Genomic DNA, 18,428 nt, shown 5'->3' on the forward strand with positions numbered 1-18,428 from the left:
AGAGGCAAAATGCTGATTTGAAGCCTCTTCCGATTTAATTTGTATTCTTATAACACATAGCACATAGGGCTCGCTAGGGATTAGCAATCGGCCCTTACCGGCTGTAATCAGGCGGCCAAACTCAAGATTTTGAATTTTAAATAAGCCCTTATATTTCATGCACTCGAGCGATTGACTTTATCCAACCCCTCTATGATTCCATATGCAAAAAAAAAAAAAAAATAGTCAGAAGACTAACGAAATCCATCTAGATAATGCATACGTTTCAAATCGCTTTCAAGTGAACGACTTTTTTTTGCTGAGTATCAAGTTTCTGTGCCAGCTGTCTTGGTTTTTTTTTGCAGGCGATCCTGTATCTAGCATAGTCCCTGCGAGCAAGAATACCTCTCCACCATGACTGAATTTTGATTACAACCTAAACATTTGCATAAGAAGAAAATGAAGACGAGATACTTTGCACCCTAAAACTTGGCAGATACCATTGAAAGTTTCGCGAATGCTAGGTTCTCCTCCTCTGCTCGTTGTTTTTCCTGCCGGTCTTGATTTACCAAAGTTTGCCTTTTGATGAGCTAGAATTTAAGCAAATAGTTACATTTGTACAACAGTTAAGCTAAGAAAAATCATGATTAAAAACCTGAAATACCTTATCCGAAATAATGTTTACTTGTGATCTAATAGCTTCGTGCATTCGCAGTATTTCATCTCTTTCTTGCGTTAACGCTTTGGAAAACGTTTCCCAATAAATCTGCATTGTTGATGCAGACAACGTAAGCTTCTATTGGTAAACGAAATAAGAAAAAAGAAACGTAATGCGCCTGACTTTGTCAAATGTATCGAACATACGTCAATTTCACTGCAAAGTTTCATTTTTTCTTCAGTATTTCGGTAGTTTTCCTGTTCAATATCCCTTTCTAACGCAGTAATTTTATTCCCCCATTCTTCCTGTTCTAGGCGAAACTTCTCATTGAATGATTTGACAAAATTTTCTTCCTGGTTTTCGCAGTGCACGAAGCTTTTAGAGGTAGATTCGGCTCGTCTATCTAATCCATCCTAGAAGAGAAAAAAGTGTCGAGTAGGTTATACGGAGTGGGGACAACCAACATGGCAACCACAGACGAAAATTCAACGAGCAAAAAACGACGAACATTGACATGAGAGGTGAGACACACTGACATACCTTCAGTTTACATATATTTCCGTTTAAAACTTTGCTCGTAGTAAAGAGCTTTGTTTTATGGTTATCTAGAACTTTTTTCTCATATTCGATTTTCGAGCAAATGTGTTCTTGCTTCTGCTTCTCGGAAATTTCCATTTCTTTCAGCAATTCCATCTCTGCAGTGTGTACGGAGAGGGACAGTTTTGGATTTCCTGTAGGCTCACTCAGGGCATCCTTTAAAGTCTTTTCAATAATACAACTTTTCTCAATTTAAGAAAAACAGCATGCAATTATTATGAAACAGAGAATGCTTAATATATACGATTTACCTCCATCTGGAAAAGTCACTATTGGAATTTCCATCCCGAATCGTTTCGTGTAAAATAAGTTTATCTATAGTTTGATCGAAAATGACTTCAAGTGCAACTTTAAGCAAGCAGATTTCTTCCATGGTTAACTGAAAATGTCTGTGGTCTTTGTGATTTTGTTGACGACTGACGGCCAGGGCGTTCCTAAAGGAGAGCAGCGATTGATCGATAAACCATCAGCACTCATGGTAACGACTTGTAAGGCGTTTCCAAAACTATGAAGTATGAAAGCATAATCGAGCATAATCTATTTTCTGATATTTTAGTCTTTCTACACCTGTCACACATCCTCCTTGTTTATGAAAAGTAAAAGTGATCATCCCATGATTCAGGTGATTCAGTTTTAAATGCGGAATGTCAAAATTTATTATAGCTTGAAATAACATGAGTAACCTATACTGTATCCATAGGGTAGCCTAACGTTCAAACATAGACTTTCCTCTCGATGAAAAAGGCACACTATTTACCCTGATCCAATCATCTCGTATATTTATAGAAGTGACCGAAGTTGTTGTTTGTTGTTAGACAAAAAGTTTAAGCTTTTTGAGCAACAAAATTCTCAAAAGTTGATCAAACGTTGATCCCATTTATTTCAAAAACAGCTGGCTTGATGAGAAAAAATAATATTTTTCTCTCATTCAGCGTTAAATTTTGATCCTATCGGGCAATTTTTTAAAGAGGTAAACTTTTTTAAAAATTTTGAGACATAAAAATTAAACCCGACACAATAAGCCCGACTTTTTTCATTTTCTTTTAGAATACTCTAAAATATAGAAAACTATACATGATTAGATTCAAAAATCAACGAGGATCACAAAAATATGTTTTGTTTTCATGTGGGACGTCTACTTTTTTAGTAATTACAATTTTAAAGGCATTTGCGCTATAACTACTACGATTGCGTTTTGTTGAAAAACAACACAACTAATGGGAAAACTAATATTCCAGCTGGAATAAGCGTTTAATTTTGAGTATAACGTGTGTGTTTTTATTGAATTCTTAGATAGGTCGATTTTAGCAGATTTTGACGAAAATAAGAAGGCTATATCGCCTTCCCACTTTTTCATTTTTGGCTAAATTTTATATTTAGTTAAAAATACATGATTTCGATTCGTAATTAAACCACAATTACGATACGTAAGTTCTTTTTTTAAAATAAGGCTTATAGTAATTAAAATAAACGTATAAAACGAAACGGTATAGTGCTGGTGCACCAGAAATTCCTTGATCTCATTCGATCTCATTTATTTCAAAAACAGCTGGCTTGATCAGAATACTATTATTTTTGTTACATTTGGCGTAAAATTTCGATCATGACGTGCAATATGTGAGCGAATTTCAATGGGTCAATTTTTTTGCAAATTTTGAGACTGAAAAATGATGCCTGACAAAATAAACGATTTTTTTCCTTTTCTTTTAAAATACTCTAAAATATAGAAAACTGTACACGGTTAGTTGGTTAGATTCAAAATTCCACGAGCATCACAAAAATGCTCTTTGTTCTCATTTTGACGGAAATCTAGTTTATTTTTCAATTAGCTTGATAGATTTTTTTTAACTAAACGTAAAAATCAAAATATAAAGTTCGGCCGTTGGGGCGCTAGCCGAACTTTTTTTTGTTTTTTTTTAAATTTAAATCGGCTTATTTAACGAGAAAACCAATAACTTAATCAAAATTAGTTGACAATTTTAATTATACTGTGTGATTCTTTTTTCTCCAAGGTTTTCGAAAACTTCACGAACACTGGGAGCCGTCGAATCTAATCAGGAGCAGGTTGCTGCGATCCAATAGCAATCAGGGCAGAACCCTATCTGGAACTTCGCGAACGGAGTGAGGGCCCCTAGTATAAGTTTTGACTAATACGCTAATTCTAATAACATATCAAAACTTTAGATTTTTCAAACAGTTTCTACGGTACTATTTCTAAAGGCACTGTCTAACTTGGTACAGTGTCCAAGATGGGTTCAGTCTCTCCTACCTCAAAAAAGTTTGCATTTTAGATATTTATTATGACTGATTAGAAGAAACCACACCGTGATTCAAACATTCATTACCCAAGCTATTTCATGGCCTTCAAAATTGTTTTTAAATCACACGTTGATGAACTGTTACAGGATGTTTCGAGCGGATGTCATGGTTTTATTAAAGATCAAATTGCGGTTTGCAACCTAGCAGCATCACAGATCGTTCTTTTAGAACATCAGCACTAATTAAGTTAAGAAATGAGGATGAACACTTGCCTGCACTTACAGTTTAGATTTTTGATATTTATAAGAATTTTTCTACCAAACTCTATGATTTCGTCAGATGTGAAACGTAAAGCAATAAAGAGGGGTGTCTGACGAAGATCAAAAGATAAAAATATGGCCCTGTCCATCATTTCGAAATACTTTTAGTTAATACAAACGACTAACGTCATTTACGTAGCTCACACACTAGGAAATCTACATTACCCTAATCAGCGTATTTTTATTTTATGTAGCTTCAGTTTAAAACCTAGCATCTCCGACAAAACTCCAGAAAGCGCAGAAAGCACGACCACTTTTGTTAGGTTGTAGAGATAAGGATTAGCAGAAAGTCCAGATATTTTAAACGGACTTTCTAATTCCTAGGTAAGAAACCATAAAATGGTTGGATTATTGTGCGAAACGATATAAGATTGGCTGCATTTTTCTGGCATACTTTCAGGAGATCTGCAGCTAATTTGAGTACATTGTTTGCTAACATAAGTTCTTCCTTTTTGTCAGGTTTCTGCTCCATCTGTAGGTACAAGTTTATCTTTGAAAGGAGAAAAAAAAAAGAGAATAATTAGAGGATTAAAATATACGACAAAGCTGATATAATGATGAAATAATTTACTTGTTCCGTGATCAGGACTGAGAGGTTCCGGTACTTTTTATTGATCTTCGAACCAAGAGTCATGAATCGTAGCAAGAAAACACCCAAAACTAGGCACCAACAGAGAACTTCTAAATTGTAGAGAGATTGGTGGAGATATTGAGACTCCTATCAATGCAACCTTTTACTACCGAGCCTTTCATTTTCAAGTTAATGTTTGAAAAAAACGTTAAGACCTACCTTTAGTAATTCCATGCACAAGAAGGATACCAAACAAAGTGTGATGATAAAAGCAGCTGAAACAATGCAATCTACCGAACGCTGAGGGCCACGTTTCTGGAATAATTGAACTTTCCTCGTTTAAGTTTGTTCAATATAACCATATATATATGTATTTATATATATTTAAAATTCATATTACTTTTAGGTAAGACCGGACCGAAAGCCATGTTTTTATGTTACGAACTTTATTCAGACGAAAATGTGGTAGGTCTGAATTTCGTGCTCTTCGTGAAGAAGTGAGGTGAGAAAAGAGCTTAGCGTAGAGAAATCGCTGCTTGAATGTTCTCTCAGCAACTGCCAGTAGAAACAGAAAGAACGTAGCCATTGCAAATCTTTCCAAGGCTGCAGTAACTACAATCATCTTATCCCTTAAACAAAGCCCATAAATAGTCAATATTCAAAAAGAACTGAAAATGTAACTTGAACTCATTTTTTACCATCTTGACGATCCTAGAAGTACATTGCATATCAGGTTGGTACTATGAAGCGCTTTACGAAAAGAGCTTGGACGAAGTATGTCGAAAACAGCCGATCCTACCGCGTTATTTATTCGATAAATAATGGGCAAAAGCGCAAAAATTCCAGCCATGACTAAACCTATTACACAAGAAAGACACTTATTTCCATAACTTCCATCCATAGGCCTACCTATGATTTGAACTGTAATTTTATTTAGAAGAGATAGTCAAAATCTAATTTTGGTAAATGTTATTCGATCTCAATTCGTTAAACTGCATTCTGTTATTTCATCTTTTGTCTCAACGCTGGTAAATAACATGGTTTAATCTTACCGCCACAGAGGTAATCCGTGCTTTCCGGCATGACATCCACCTTAGCTATGATGGCTGCTGCCACGTCTAAAACCGAGAGATCCACTTTCTTCATTTCCAGGCCTTCCCAAACTGTACAGCTTACTACACAGTATAATACATAGCTTTAGAATGCCGTATTTTTTTCTTTTAAAGACAATCCAATTTTAAAAGTATTTTTTAAAACTGACCTTTATCCGATGAACCCAAGGTTGTCTAAGGAAACGTATTGGAAATAAGTTTAGTCGTACAATGAATTACGGAAATCGTTGTGTCCACTCACCCCATGAGATTCCCACGAAAAAGCAACTTCATCATTCCAATTTACGTCCCCTACTACACTGGCAAATCGGTTCGTTTCGTTTTCATCCGATTCGGAACGAGATTCAGAGCTGTAAGAACATTCCTCTGAATTAGTCGTCACGCCTGTCCAATCCAGTGGGGTACTTGGCTCCGACAGCTGTAAAGGTACGCCACTGAAGTAAGCCAAACATCGCTTGGATACATGACCATGGAAATACCTTATAGCTGGGAGAAGCAATTGAAGAGTGACCGTCAACATCGCTTTCGCAAGAACTGTGATAGCTACTTTCTCTAGCCAATATAGAGGTATCGCATTGCCTGTATAAAACTCGTGCTTTAATAGTCATTAGAAAACAATTGCCGCACCGAATACCTTTCACTGCTTATGATTGTTACACATTTAGGATTTCGAATATGTGCTTCCGATTGCGTCTCTGGGTTGATGGCATAAGGCTGGTCAGCTTCTGGAGGTACCAATTTTAATGCAATCGAAGGTAAATTTCGTCGTTTCCGTAACTGCGGCTGAATATTTACACTGTCTGAAAGTTCGTCATTAAATATTGTTGGGAGGAAAAACTATTTTTTGGTCTCTTGAAGTACCTTGTTTGTCGACAAAATCTTCAGAAAAGAGTATAGATTCAGGGTCACTGCAATGACTTTCGGGCTGCAAGTCTTCATTTTGGCGAGTCCCCTCATCACTAGTAATTGTTTCTGAAAATCCAACAATTTCGGTAGAAGTCATATTGACAATTTTGTTTGACTGTACATTTTCTTCGTGTTCGCAATCGCTTGAACTGGAGTTATTTCCATGAAAGCTATCAAATCCCTCGTCTTCAATTGTCCCTCGATTTGGGACTGCAAGGCGAACAGGCCAGGAAAAAAACCAGGCTTTTCTTTTAGATAGAATTGACTGCTGGTTCCTAGCCCTTCCTAATTGAGGAATTCTTAAAGATGGCTGCAGAACCTGTGTAGAATCAAGTTGCAATGACGAAGACCGTTGACCTAATTTGACTCGAGACGTTTGCCTCTCTTCTGAAAAAGAACGTTTCTTTATTTTTGGCTCGCATACGCTTTCGTCTGGTTTCTGATCACTAATTGGTGATGGAAGTTGCGGTTCGGAATTTTCAAGAGATGACTTTGAATCAGAAGGGGTTGTTCCTATTCTTCGACCAAGTCTTCTTTTGGTTCGTTTGGTCCGTAACTTGCTTTTTGGCCGCCGAAGAGGTGGTTGAGTGTTGGCCTGCGTAGACACCATCTGAGATATTGAAATACACAATAGGCAATGTAAAATAGATTTCCAAATCCTTAAAATGGTCTTACCTGTGAAAGAAGAAGACTGAGAATACACATCATCAATACTGGCACTAGCACTTCTTCTGCAGAAACCTCATGAAACACCACATCCTGATTATCAGTTGTTTCATTGTTAAGTCGGAGATTTGATTCGCTGGCTCCTTGCGAAGGTTTTGTGAAGTATATAAACATATTAACCATTTGGAATCCATAAAGAACCATGAGCAACTGAAATACGCTGCAAGAAGTTTGCTGAATCCACCAGTGTCGGTGAAACGGTAAAAGGAGAAGTCGTAGAATACATAGCTGACTAATGTAAACTAAACCGTGTTTCGGTTTAGCTTTCGGGAAAGATGAACCACGAACCACATCTAGGTCTATGTAGTCTAACTTAAGTTTGCCAGACTTTTTGAATACGTGCGGAAAGCCATGAAGAATGCGTTGTTCTACCGTCTCTTCCCAGATTTGTTTGTCGTAGGCACCGATTTTATGTTGGTACCAACTGAGTGCTTGATTTAAGGCCATAGTTACTAATCAAGACTTCATCTCTCAATTACTGTACGAACGACGCCTGTCCCAGGAAATGATAGTAATCTGCAAAACATAGTTATTTTAAGATTAAATTTCATAACAGATAAAGAAAAAATCAGAAAACTGCTGCTTTTTATTAAAATGTTCGTTCTTCAAAAATTGTGTATATGACACAAGCTATTCCCACCTTTTACATATTATATTCATTGGTAACTCCTACCGCATGGAAGCAAAACGGAAGCAAATAGTGGCACCAATTGAAATTTGGAGGCAGCCCAAGGATTATTTGTAATGAAAATTGTAATAAAATCTTTCACTGGACGAATACCCATACGACTTTCCGTTCAAAAAGATCTACCAGCTAATATACAGAAGTTATCGACACATTTAAGAAATTTTCAATTTCACCCAATGAATTCTACCTTTTACCAAACATATTTAAATTATTCCTCAGATTAGGAAAATTCCTTAAATATGTTAGTATCTTAAAAATTCAACACAAATCTAGGTCCCATTTGCAATGTGAAAATATTTGTTTAGACATAATATATATGATTGAATAAAAATTTGTGTTAATGGTGACAAACTCAAATTGCTAAAACTTGTTTTTCTGAAGGATACTGATCACATTAGAAATCAAACTTTTGACTGAAAAATCATTACTGTTGTGTTTGTCATATACAATTAGAGTATGACATATCCAGCAACACAGTCTTCATTTCAGTTTTTAAAATGTATTTGAAAACCTAAGCAAGTCGATTTTAGTAAGAAACGAACTACGGCTTCCAACTGTAATTCCATTTAATAAAATTTTGCTTTGTTAAGATTCTATACATCTTGACTATATATTTTAGTTAAAGACTGTTGGAAAGTAATGTAAACACTGTCTGTTGTAGGCAGAATAATTAACTTTATTAATTGAGGAGACCAAGATTCTCATACCTTTCACACTTAACCAGAATCAGAGAGAGAGAGCTTTATTAAGTTTAGCATGTACAACAAAGACTTTTGGCACAAGCTAAAGTGGGGAAGGATGACGGGTGTTGCTAAACAGTTAACTAACTATGGTCGGTTGCTAAAACCAGCCATAGTTTGCATACAAGTTCCAACAAAGACTAGCACCACTCCTTTTACCTGTATGAAGATGATTTTAGATTCGTAACAAATTGAAACAAGTTTGAAACAGGTATTTTGCCAAACCAAATTGCGTCCTTCATAGCGCTTGGCCCCGAATTCTTTGTGTATTGTGTTGCTGATCGACCCCATATCTTAGGGTGGTTTTGATTTTGCGGTGCGGGTTTTTCGGTGCACCGTGCACCATTTTTTAGCCAAGATCGGGCCAAGACCAAAGCCATTGGCCCCAACGAATTAAATTCTATGACTATTGAGTTCCCTTCTAGGCCTAACGAAACGACAGAGCCTCCTTCCACAACGATTCATTTTTTGTTTTCACCAAATATTTTGATGAAATAAACCATTTTTTATAAACAAACCCCGTCTTTTATACCGATTAGTAGCATAAGAATAAAGATATAACAAATGGCGCGTATGTCATTATTCAGCAAATTAGGCCTAGTTACATAGAAACCATCCTTAATATGTATCTCGTAGCTTAGTAGAACAAAATTCGTAATACTTTGTATAACTCTTGGCTATGCCTGACGGCAACTTGTCCCATCCCTTGGTGATGTAAGGATACGAGCTCATTGATGGATGTCTCGTTTCCATAGCAACTTCTACCAATGTCTATTTCTGCATTTTACAAAATCCTTAAACTTGGTGAAAAAATCCTTTGCTGTTGTCTATGTCGACGAAAAGGTGCATTTTTAGGAAATAGTTTGATTTATATGGAACATTTTGTACCTCGAGACCAAAGGCATCAAACACAGAGCCCAGGAAGGATTCAGAAGAGGATGTAGCTCTACGGACCAAATCGCCCAACTGCAAAGCTATAAAAAGCCGGTTTCAACAAAAAAAACAGTGCACTGTAGCTATCTTCCTAGACAGCAGCAAAACCTATGACACCGTTTGGATCCAAGGCCTTACATGTAAAATGGCGAACTCAGGTATCTCAAGGCCCTTTCTAGGCTAGATCAAGGAGTTTCTATCCGGGCTGAATATGTTTGTAAGAGTAGGGAACAATACTTCCTCAACAACACCAGCAGAAAAGAGAGTGCCCTACGAACTCCTCCTCCTACACTGGATGTAAAAACCGTACTATATGTCGAGGACGTTATCCTCTACATCAAAAGAAACCCAATAACACGGAGGATACGGAAAGCAAACTACAATAATTTCTGGACCAGGTCCACCGATGGGGGTAAAAAGTGGAAGTTCAAATTTGCAGCAGAGAAATGCGCGACAAGTTGGTGTTTACAGGAGCCTAAAAACACGGAAATGTCCCTCTACTCTTCCTCGATGGCCATCGCATCCACCTGCAAGTGTCAATCAAGTTCTTACAGTATGTTTATGGTTTAAATCGAAACTCCTGGGTGAGGCTTACATTAACCATATAGCCAACGAATTCCTGAGACTAAAAAACCTTTTCGCAGTAATGTCCAAGGCGAAACCAGGCCCGGCATTCCAAACGCTTGATCTCTATGCAAAAGCCTAACTGAAGACTGATGGATTACGGTACCATACCCTACGGCAGCTTTAGTAAATCCAACTTGGTGAAAATTGACATCATTGGCCATTTTTATCCTTAGAACTATCCTTGGCTTGAGGTAATCCACACCAGTGGAAATCTTGTACATGGAAACGGGCACAGAACCCTTTCTGTAGAGAGCAAGATGGCTCACCAGAAAATACCTAGTAAAGCTGAGCCATGGGCCCCGTAACCGATGTACGAACCGGTTAGACGACTCCTTACTACTAAAATTGAATGGAAAACCGGAAGCATCCCCTGCCTGGTGAGAGAATTTGAATTTAAAATTGGAATAGGGATACAGCTGTTCCCTCCTCAAGCAGCGCTTCTATCCGAAAACGAGTCCCCACCACCCAAGCCCACCAACGTGTAAAACTGCTTGGTTCCTCCTAAACAAGAAGTAGGCCCTAGCATGCAGCACCTAAACTATGAGTCTATTCTCCGTCCTCAACCAGCGAATTCCACCAATCTCAATCACGGTCTACACCGATAAAAACCAAACCAGCTAACCCCAATAAAACAAAGCTCGGTCTATATCCCGTCAATCAAGGTATGAAAAAGCATGGAACATAACCGAAGGCTCCAGCATGTTGAAGGAGGAACTCAATGCTATCTTCCAAGCCCTCAAGAACACTTATAATTTCGACGACCACCCCCTAGAAGTAATGGTCTTCTGCGCCTCAAGCTCCGCCGTAAAAACGATAGCCTCTTGCTCTTAGTCAGACAAAAAAACGAAGCAGTGATCAACACTCGCGAATTAATCACGAGCCTCAAATCTAGCGGAACACGGACGACACTGACATGGATCCCCATCTACATGGGGATAGAAGGAAATGAAAAAGTGGATAGGCTACCATCAGCAGAATGCTCCAACCTGCACGGAAACGAGAACGCCAACTTACTCTCCCGAACAAAATGATATCTTTCATTTAACCTAACTGATCCAAGAACTTCCTCCAGAGATAACACTCCTGCCAAAAAAATTATCCAAAGAAGGACCAGGGTAGGCACCAACACAACTACCGGAAAGTTTTGCCGTTCTTACAAAGTTGCCTTGTCTACACAGACTAAGATCTGACTAGCAATACCTGAATTCTTTCAACCTCAGGATCAACGAGAGGCCGATCCAAGTTGCCATAACCGGTGCCATTGCCATTGAGAATAACCATCGCGCCATGTTGGTATGCTCAAAGCATCAAGCTCATGGGCACAATCTGTGACTATTCCTGAACTAAAAAATCTATCTTTCAACGAAGACGATAATCAGCCTAAACACTGTGAACTCAACGACTAAAATCAAGATCCGCAACCTGTTAAAGAAATTTCTAACCCAAACTGGCATCATCGTCATAATCTCGCCCCACAGCCATAGCTAGGATATACAGCTCAAAACAATGCGATTGGGGAAGAACGTTTAACGACGCTAACGAGCGTCACAGGATATGACTAAAGGACCAGGCATTTTTTCCGGTTGTGTGGCTGGAACCAGTCCGGACGGGTTGGAACCTATACCACACACTCATGCTTTAAAAAATCTGAAATAATACTCCGTAACTTACCAAAAATTTGTAGTATGCAAGTAGACCAGTTCACTCAACACAGCCAAAGAGGCATAATAATGTCTTCAGTAAATAATGGCTCAACCTAAATTTAAAAAAAGAAAAGCGTTAGTAGTCTGTCAAATCAAAATGCATAATAACCTTACACCACCAGCTTCACAAGGGCACTCAAGAATAATAATGTACATCCACTGGCCGATCAAAAATGTATTTTATCTTCTTTTAACTCACTGGTTTTTTTTTGTTAGATTTATTTCTAAATGCAAGCAATACTCACATTTCATTATTAACTTTAGAAGTTTATTTTTTATAACTAATAAGTAATTTAAATCAATTAAATTTTACCACTCGCTAGTCTTATGAAAGAAATTTATTTTTTATTTCTTCGCCAAACCTGCGAGAAAAACAATTTAAAATTAACAAATTAAGTAAAAAAACCTTATAAAGATCCATTAACCACCAGAAAGGACACCATTGACATAATTCAGTAAGCAAACCAGCCCCGAAACCATAACTCCACCAAACAACAACCTCATCACAACAACAACACAAACAAAATCGCCAGCAACAACAACAAAATCAATATTTACCTGAAAAATCACCTGACACTACCAAAATCCAAGGAAGAAATTCCGCAACAAACACGACACAGTCAACACGTCATCAGCCAAACTACACGGCTGACTTACCTTAACTAACACTAACTATCAACATTCAACACCGAGTATGCTCCATGACCACTAGATGCTGGAGCGCCGAACTGCAGTAACATAACATAACATAGCCGAACATAACTTTCCCCCTCCCCCTATATTGAAATCAACGTGGTATGCACGGGACAATAGATTTAAAAATAAATTTAACTTCTGTTAGACATCTGGGGCGGTATTCTAGCCTTGGCTTAAATTCTGGTCTTAAACTTACTAAAATTTCTTATAAAATTTCCTCACGTAAGTTAGGAAAAATGTAAGTTCGTTATTTCAATAAACACGTATCTAGCTTAAATTTTCTTACTTTTATTTCTGAACTTAGTATAAGTTCAAATTCCAAGATCAGATTTTCAAGCATAAATTTTTTTCTTAGAGGGCGGACCTATAGCGACCAATAAGAATATTCGTTTCAGACATTGTACAGTAATAGATGCGTTTACTTTATTATTATTACAAGGCGTCCTAGCAGAATCTAGTAGTATTTTTAAAGTTATAAGATTCTGATTACAGTTTTGGTATCTGAACTGTGTTTATTGTGCTAGTGAAAGACTACAGATTGAAATGGCCCCAGCAATAAAATAAAACGTGGTCGCATCCAAATAGAAATTTAGTGATGAGTACATGCAAGAAAGTTAACTACTATAATGTGTGGCTTATTAGTTTAATGTAAACTTGATTGTGATTGTAATTAGTCTACAAACAACTCGGCCCAATTTTGGAAATGAGTCTATGGTTAATCAGCCAATGCAACAGTTAATACAAGGAAATGTTTAGTAGCTAAGACACTAATAATGAAATAGAGATACCTCGATATACCAAATAGAAGCTTTATCGAATCAAATACTAAATTTATTATCGTCAAATATATCAAAAATATCAGCACGTTGACGATAAAACGGAACATTCTCCTTCCACTTCTATTCGTTTCATACAATTCATCCCATTCGCATCACTGTCATTGTCACTATTTAAAACTTCGTTCAAAACATCAAGGTGACGTTCGAACTGATTTATTCATCTTCAATTATTCATCAACAACAACAAGACCACTAATGTTGTACGAAAATCAAAACAATACCGAAAATACTAAAACTAGACAAAATACTAAGCATAGCCTACACGATTTAAAAATAACCCTTAAACTAATAGTGGCTTACAAAAATCTAGTTAAAAACAATCAAAATATTTCTTAAGAAAAAGGTGAGTTGAAACAGAATACGGTTTAGGTAAATCCAACAAAATTGGATTTTACAAAAAGTAGTTAAGAAAAATCCGCTAAGTCAAGGCAGAATACGGCCCCTCGACCGTCAGAGGTAATTGTTTAGGGATTTCAATATCAGTGTACTATTACTGACATCTATATTTTGACCTTAACCTCATTTTATTGTTAGCAGACCTTGGACGTGGCCTAAATAATGATAATCGTCTCTTCCGTTTGCTTCGCGTGGCCTTGTAAAAATACGAGTACACCAGCTCCTTTCCACGTTGGTACAGTTGCTAGTTAGTACGGTTAGTACTACACCCTAAACATTGTCGGAAGTGGTGGTTTTCGTCAATGGTATTTGAGCTGCATCGTCAGTGAGATTGAAAACTAAGAATGACAAGGTACATTCATTATTTGTATTATCTCAATTTATTATCAAGTCATATCAATAAAAAGCCTTGTTTTTAAAATGTTGTCAGTATTACGTGCGGCGTACTGCAGATAAACACGACAATTTTATTACAAGAGCTATACTGCTACTATTAATTGCCCATATTATTAAAACAACCAGTTTACATGTTCTACTTACTTTTTTTCCAGTTTAAAACCAATGGAATCAGCCATTCTTCTGTTGATTCGATGCATCATTAGTATTTACACCTTTGTAACATGGCCCGTATATTTTGTACTTCAAAAACCATGGAAAATCAGAGCAAACCGCAGCAGGTTAAGGGTAAATAATATTCCTCTTAGGATTTAATGAAATGTATTCAACTTTTCAGACAGCTTTCAAACAATTGGTCATGTGAGTTCAGGCAGTGTCATTGACACATGGAGATGACTTTATTCTATACAGGAGTGTTACAGAAATCAGTGATGTTCATGCAAGATTCCTCCAAGATAAAATTGATACAATGGAAAAGGTTTTCCGTTTTGCTGTGCGTCAACATGGACAGAAATGTGCACTTGGCACCAGAGAAATTCTTGCAGAAGAGGATGAGATGCAGCCTAATGGCAGAATGTTCAAGAAAGTATTTTTCTTGTTTTGCACATAATCAAGTGAAATTCTAAAATATGTTTGATTTTTTATTAAAGTTCTTGCTGGGAGATTTTCAATGGCGAACTTTTACCCAAACAGATAGTGAAGCAGAAAGTTTTGGCCGTGGTTTAAGAGAATTGGGATTGAGATCCAGAGAAAATGTTGTTGTATTTGCAGAAACAAGGGCAGAATGGTTAATTTCTGCCAATGGATGTATGAAGCAGAATATGCCAATAGTTACACTTTATGCTACTCTTGGAGATGATGCCATCATTCATGGTATTAATGAAACAGAAGTATCTTGTGTCATCACATCTCAAGAGCTACTACCCAAATTCAAGAACATTCTTCCTTGCACACCAAATGTCACACTTCTGGTAAGAAAGAATGCAATCTGAATAAATAAGTGAACAAACAATGAGTTATTTAAAAATATAAATACTTAAATAAGAAATACAATAGCAATACCGTAAAAACCTGTAAAATTTTATTTTTGCAGATCGTTATGGAAGATCCGCTCAAACCCTTAGATCTAAATGGTTATGGCGATACAGTTGCAGTTCTACCTTACCAAGAAGTTATTCGGCTCGGTGATCTTTCAAGCAAATCTGGATGCCTACCAAAGCCAGACGATACAGCAATTATCATGTATACAAGTGGCTCAACCGGTAAAAAAAAAATAAATAATAATAATAATAACATATTTCACTTTGTAGCATTATAAAAAAACTTCTTCCAATCATACAGGCTCTCCAAAGGGAGTAATCATGAGTCATCAAAATGTCGTAAACGCTATGTTGGGTTACACAAACGTTACCACTTTCTATGAAAACGACGTTTACATGGCCTACCTCCCATTAGCTCACGTGTTAGAACTAATTTCAGGTTCAATTAAATGGATGCTCATTTTTCGAAATAGGAATGTATAGTTTCACATTTTAACATACAGAAAGCATATGGATGCTTTTCGGGATACCAATAGGGTATTCAACTCCACTCACGATGACAGACAAATCTAGCAAAATCAAACGAGGTAGCCAAGGAGATGCGTCCGTTCTACGCCCTACAATCATCGCCAGCGTCCCTCTTGTCCTTGATCGCATCCACAAAAGCATCCAAGAAAAAATTGAAGGAGGTCCTGCCATTACGAAAGCAGTTTTCAATTTAGCTATGGAATACAAAAATGAGTGGACTGATCGCGGATATGAAACTCCCATTATCAATACGTAATTCTAATGCAAAAGTTGAAAGGTCGAACGAAAATTCTGCAATTAATTCTCTTTCCAAGAACGTTGTTTAAACCAATCCGAGCCCTACTTGGAGGACGCCTCAGATTTGTCTTGTCTGGTGGAGCTCCTTTAGCCCCAGAGACGCACAAGTCTTTGAAGACTACGCTTTGCTGCCCTGTTTTGCAAGGATACGGCCTGACAGAAACTTGCGCGGCTACAACAGTCATGGATCCTGATGATAATTCATTAGGTAATTGATTATTCAAACATCTGTGGCAGCATGAACATTAACTAACTTGTCTGTTTGAAGGTATGACTGGAGGACCCCTCACTTGCTGTGATGTCAAATTAGTTTCTTGGGAAGAGGGGAATTATAGAATCAAAGACTGGCCTAATCCACGCGGAGAAATTCATATTGGAGGAACAAACGTTGCCGTTGGTTACTATAAACAACCAGAAAAAACGAAAGAAGAGTTCTACGAAGAGAACGGAAGACATTGGTTTCGCACAGGAGATATTGGAGAATTTACTCAGGAAGGGTTTCTTCAAGTAATTGTGCCACTGTACGTTTAAAAATTAATTCTGTAATTTATTTATTTAATTGGTAATCAAGATCATTGACCGCAAGAAAGATTTGGTCAAGCTACAGTATGGTGAATACGTATCGTTGGGCAAAGTAGAAACTCAATTGAAGATAAATCCATTGGTTGAGAACATCTGCATTTATGCCGATCCAACGAAATTGTTTCCTGTGGCGTTATTGGTGCCAAATTTTGATCACTTGAAGAGTCTAGCCGAAAAAAGTGCGTTTTGTTTTTGATAATTTTTTCATTTGAGAACATTTCTGTTTTGTTCTTCTTCGCATCTTAAAATATTTCTTTGTTAGATGGCATTGAACTAAACACAATTGAAGAGCTCTGCAGTCACCCAGAAATGGCGAAGTTGGTTCTTGGAGAACTGCAAAAACATGCAGTGAAATGCCGACTACAAAAATTCGAAATTCCTCAAGCTCTCACACTTATCCCAGATATTTGGACGCCCGACTCGGGACTTGTTACTGCGGCATTCAAATTAAAACGAAAAACCGTCCAAGATCGATATAAAGCATCAATCGATCGAATGTACTCCTAGCCCTGATCATTGCTAATACTGCAAAGCATTTTTTGTTAGCAACTATGGTGGTTTAGTGGGCCTTGGATTTGGGAAATTGTAAATTGTTAAATTTCTCTAATTGTAGTAGTACGTACTGGGCCGTGCTAAAATTGATTCATTCTTATGGAATACATTGGCATTAGAGACCACACGTAATGGGATCTTAGATTCACACACACAAAATTGCAAAACACAAAATGTTTCACAACTTTTACTTCCTACTTTAACTAGATACGAAATTATTTATCGAAGCCAAAGGGAAACATGCCTCTACATGAGGTTTTCATACAAAGGGATCCATGCACTACGCTTTATCACCGAACGTCACACTCATTCAAAAATATTATGTTGCTTTAAGTGATGCATTATCAGTTTTTGAACGGTGTTCTCGTCATTATTCGCATCGATAACGACAAATTTGAAGCCAGACGCACCACTTAAAATCCAAGTTTCATACTTATTGTGAATGTTTCTGATTTGATCACGAGTGATTCCAGTCTCTTCAATGCGATTTCTAGTTTTAATCCTATTCAAGGCCACGTCAGGAGATGTTCGGAGATAAACTGCATTTATTTGAAAAAAAACCGTAACTAATACCGTTTGAATTTGTATCACAAATTTATTACCAATTAAATCCAGTCGTGTACGGGGTTCACACTCCAAATATTGGAACCACTTTGCCAAAATAGCAAATTCAATTTCTTCAAGATGTTTCATTTCTTTCGCCGTTTCCAAAAAGCAATACCTAGTGGTGTTCATTAATATTCTTTGTTGCATTAAAACTTGTCGGACAAGAATTGTCTCTACTCAAACAAATTTTGCAGTGTTTAATAAAATCCCACCTGTTGCTGTGCAATGATCTTTCTATGAACCTGATGGCTCTTGGGTTGTCCACGCTTTCGCTATACATTTTTATACGGCTCAGTTGAACGAGACTCTGAAATGCAAAACTCCATCGCTTAGGATCAGAATAACGAAGGTCGAGCAAATTTTGTCCCGAGAAATTTCTCCAATCCTCTATTGGTTCCTACAATAAGTTTTTTAAAGAAGTTTTAAGTTGTTAGAATCAAATAATGTTTCTATCATTGACGGACTCAGAATGTAGTTTCTGAGCTGCAGTTCCCAGGTTAAACTTATGGAGGTTTCTTAAAGCTAGATTATAGAAATAAAACCTCGCAAATTAGCACGCCAGGAAACGTCGAAAGCCATTGCAGGACCTGCGATTTTCCACTACCAGTGTTACCCTCGATTGCCACAATACGACTTGTCTTGTCCATGATAAGAACTTAATGTGGCAGACCAGTAAC

At 37.2% G+C, this 18,428-nt stretch overlaps 4 protein-coding genes across 8 annotated transcripts; 1 reads left to right on the forward strand and 3 right to left on the reverse strand.

Annotated features, from left to right (window-relative positions):
* Nucleotides 1–16: 16 nt before the first annotated feature.
* LOC116931923 (dynein regulatory complex protein 9) lies at nucleotides 17–1,791 on the reverse strand. 3 transcript variants are annotated; one of them, XM_032939602.2, is made up of 7 exons: nucleotides 1,486–1,791; nucleotides 1,178–1,415; nucleotides 844–1,050; nucleotides 644–775; nucleotides 480–569; nucleotides 263–415; nucleotides 17–190 (listed from the first exon to the last, which is right to left on the reverse strand). In XM_032939602.2, the coding sequence occupies exons 1-6, from the start codon at nucleotides 1,605–1,607 to the stop codon at nucleotides 266–268; spliced, it is 939 nt and encodes a 312-aa protein (XP_032795493.2). In that variant the 5' UTR covers nucleotides 1,608–1,791; the 3' UTR covers nucleotides 17–190; nucleotides 263–265. The 3 variants fall into 3 exon arrangements, with proteins under 3 accessions (XP_032795493.2, XP_032795492.2, XP_032795495.2); XM_032939601.2 differs by having other exon boundaries at nucleotides 17–415; XM_032939604.2 differs by having other exon boundaries at nucleotides 17–415; nucleotides 1,178–1,399; nucleotides 1,486–1,673.
* A 1,852-nt stretch (nucleotides 1,792–3,643) lies between these two features.
* Nucleotides 3,644–12,526, reverse strand: LOC116931916 (protein PHTF2). 3 transcript variants are annotated; one of them, XM_045179903.1, is made up of 16 exons: nucleotides 12,378–12,488; nucleotides 12,133–12,181; nucleotides 11,788–11,872; nucleotides 7,078–7,644; nucleotides 6,358–7,012; nucleotides 6,131–6,296; nucleotides 5,976–6,075; nucleotides 5,738–5,914; nucleotides 5,646–5,670; nucleotides 5,437–5,559; nucleotides 5,083–5,242; nucleotides 4,785–5,013; nucleotides 4,604–4,699; nucleotides 4,385–4,531; nucleotides 4,208–4,303; nucleotides 3,644–4,133 (listed from the first exon to the last, which is right to left on the reverse strand). In XM_045179903.1, the coding sequence occupies exons 4-16, from the start codon at nucleotides 7,573–7,575 to the stop codon at nucleotides 3,984–3,986; spliced, it is 2,622 nt and encodes an 873-aa protein (XP_045035838.1). In that variant the 5' UTR covers nucleotides 7,576–7,644; nucleotides 11,788–11,872; nucleotides 12,133–12,181; nucleotides 12,378–12,488; the 3' UTR covers nucleotides 3,644–3,983. The 3 variants fall into 3 exon arrangements, with proteins under 3 accessions (XP_045035838.1, XP_045035840.1, XP_032795481.2); XM_045179905.1 differs by lacking the exon at nucleotides 12,133–12,181 and having other exon boundaries at nucleotides 12,378–12,526; XM_032939590.2 differs by lacking the exons at nucleotides 11,788–11,872; nucleotides 12,133–12,181; nucleotides 12,378–12,488 and adding an exon at nucleotides 8,524–9,162.
* Nucleotides 12,527–13,901: 1,375 nt separating this feature from the next.
* Nucleotides 13,902–17,272, forward strand: LOC116931917 (long-chain-fatty-acid--CoA ligase 4). Its single transcript, XM_032939592.2, has 11 exons — nucleotides 13,902–14,102; nucleotides 14,302–14,434; nucleotides 14,517–14,732; nucleotides 14,797–15,117; nucleotides 15,240–15,408; nucleotides 15,488–15,625; nucleotides 15,690–15,966; nucleotides 16,029–16,219; nucleotides 16,280–16,518; nucleotides 16,583–16,772; nucleotides 16,856–17,272. Exons 1-11 carry the CDS (start codon nucleotides 14,095–14,097, stop codon nucleotides 17,098–17,100), a joined length of 2,127 nt encoding a protein of 708 aa, XP_032795483.1. The 5' UTR covers nucleotides 13,902–14,094; the 3' UTR covers nucleotides 17,101–17,272.
* A 44-nt stretch (nucleotides 17,273–17,316) lies between these two features.
* On the reverse strand, nucleotides 17,317–18,398 carry LOC116931926 (deoxynucleoside kinase). The gene is made up of 3 exons (XM_045179907.1): nucleotides 18,294–18,398; nucleotides 17,964–18,148; nucleotides 17,317–17,866 (listed from the first exon to the last, which is right to left on the reverse strand). The coding sequence occupies exons 1-3, from the start codon at nucleotides 18,396–18,398 to the stop codon at nucleotides 17,452–17,454; spliced, it is 705 nt and encodes a 234-aa protein (XP_045035842.1). The 3' UTR covers nucleotides 17,317–17,451.
* Between the last annotated feature and the right edge of the window lie 30 nt (nucleotides 18,399–18,428).

Source organism: Daphnia magna, linkage group LG10 (assembly GCF_020631705.1).
Source record: "Daphnia magna isolate NIES linkage group LG10, ASM2063170v1.1, whole genome shotgun sequence".
Classification (NCBI taxonomy): Eukaryota; Metazoa; Arthropoda; class Branchiopoda; order Diplostraca; family Daphniidae; genus Daphnia; species Daphnia magna.

Bases quoted from the DNA above. Each gene is read 5' to 3' on its own strand.
- LOC116931917 (XM_032939592.2), top strand. The intron at 14,733-14,796 runs GTATTTTTCTTG...TTTTTATTAAAG, and splicing joins ATGGCAGAATGTTCAAGAAA to TTCTTGCTGGGAGATTTTCA. The intron at 15,626-15,689 runs GTTCAATTAAAT...TTTAACATACAG, and splicing joins CGTGTTAGAACTAATTTCAG to AAAGCATATGGATGCTTTTC.
- LOC116931926 (XM_045179907.1), bottom strand. From the start codon at position 18,398: ATGGACAAGACAAGTCGTATTGTGGCAATCGAGGGTAACACTGGTAGT. The intron at 18,149-18,293 runs GTTTTATTTCTA...AACTTATTGTAG, and splicing joins CTGGCGTGCTAATTTGCGAG to GAACCAATAGAGGATTGGAG. The intron at 17,867-17,963 runs GTGGGATTTTAT...GAACACCACTAG, and splicing joins AGATCATTGCACAGCAACAG to GTATTGCTTTTTGGAAACGG.
- LOC116931916 (XM_045179905.1), bottom strand. From the start codon at position 7,575: ATGGCCTTAAATCAAGCACTCAGTTGGTACCAACATAAAATCGGTGCC. The intron at 7,013-7,077 runs GTAAGACCATTT...TCAATATCTCAG, and splicing joins TCAGTCTTCTTCTTTCACAG to ATGGTGTCTACGCAGGCCAA. The intron at 4,134-4,207 runs GTATGCCAGAAA...TTTCTTACCTAG, and splicing joins TAGCTGCAGATCTCCTGAAA to GAATTAGAAAGTCCGTTTAA.
- LOC116931923 (XM_032939602.2), bottom strand. From the start codon at position 1,607: ATGGAAGAAATCTGCTTGCTTAAAGTTGCACTTGAAGTCATTTTCGAT. The intron at 1,416-1,485 runs GTAAATCGTATA...AATTGAGAAAAG, and splicing joins AGTGACTTTTCCAGATGGAG to TTGTATTATTGAAAAGACTT. The intron at 1,051-1,177 runs GTATGTCAGTGT...TTTCTCTTCTAG, and splicing joins GAAATATATGTAAACTGAAG to GATGGATTAGATAGACGAGC.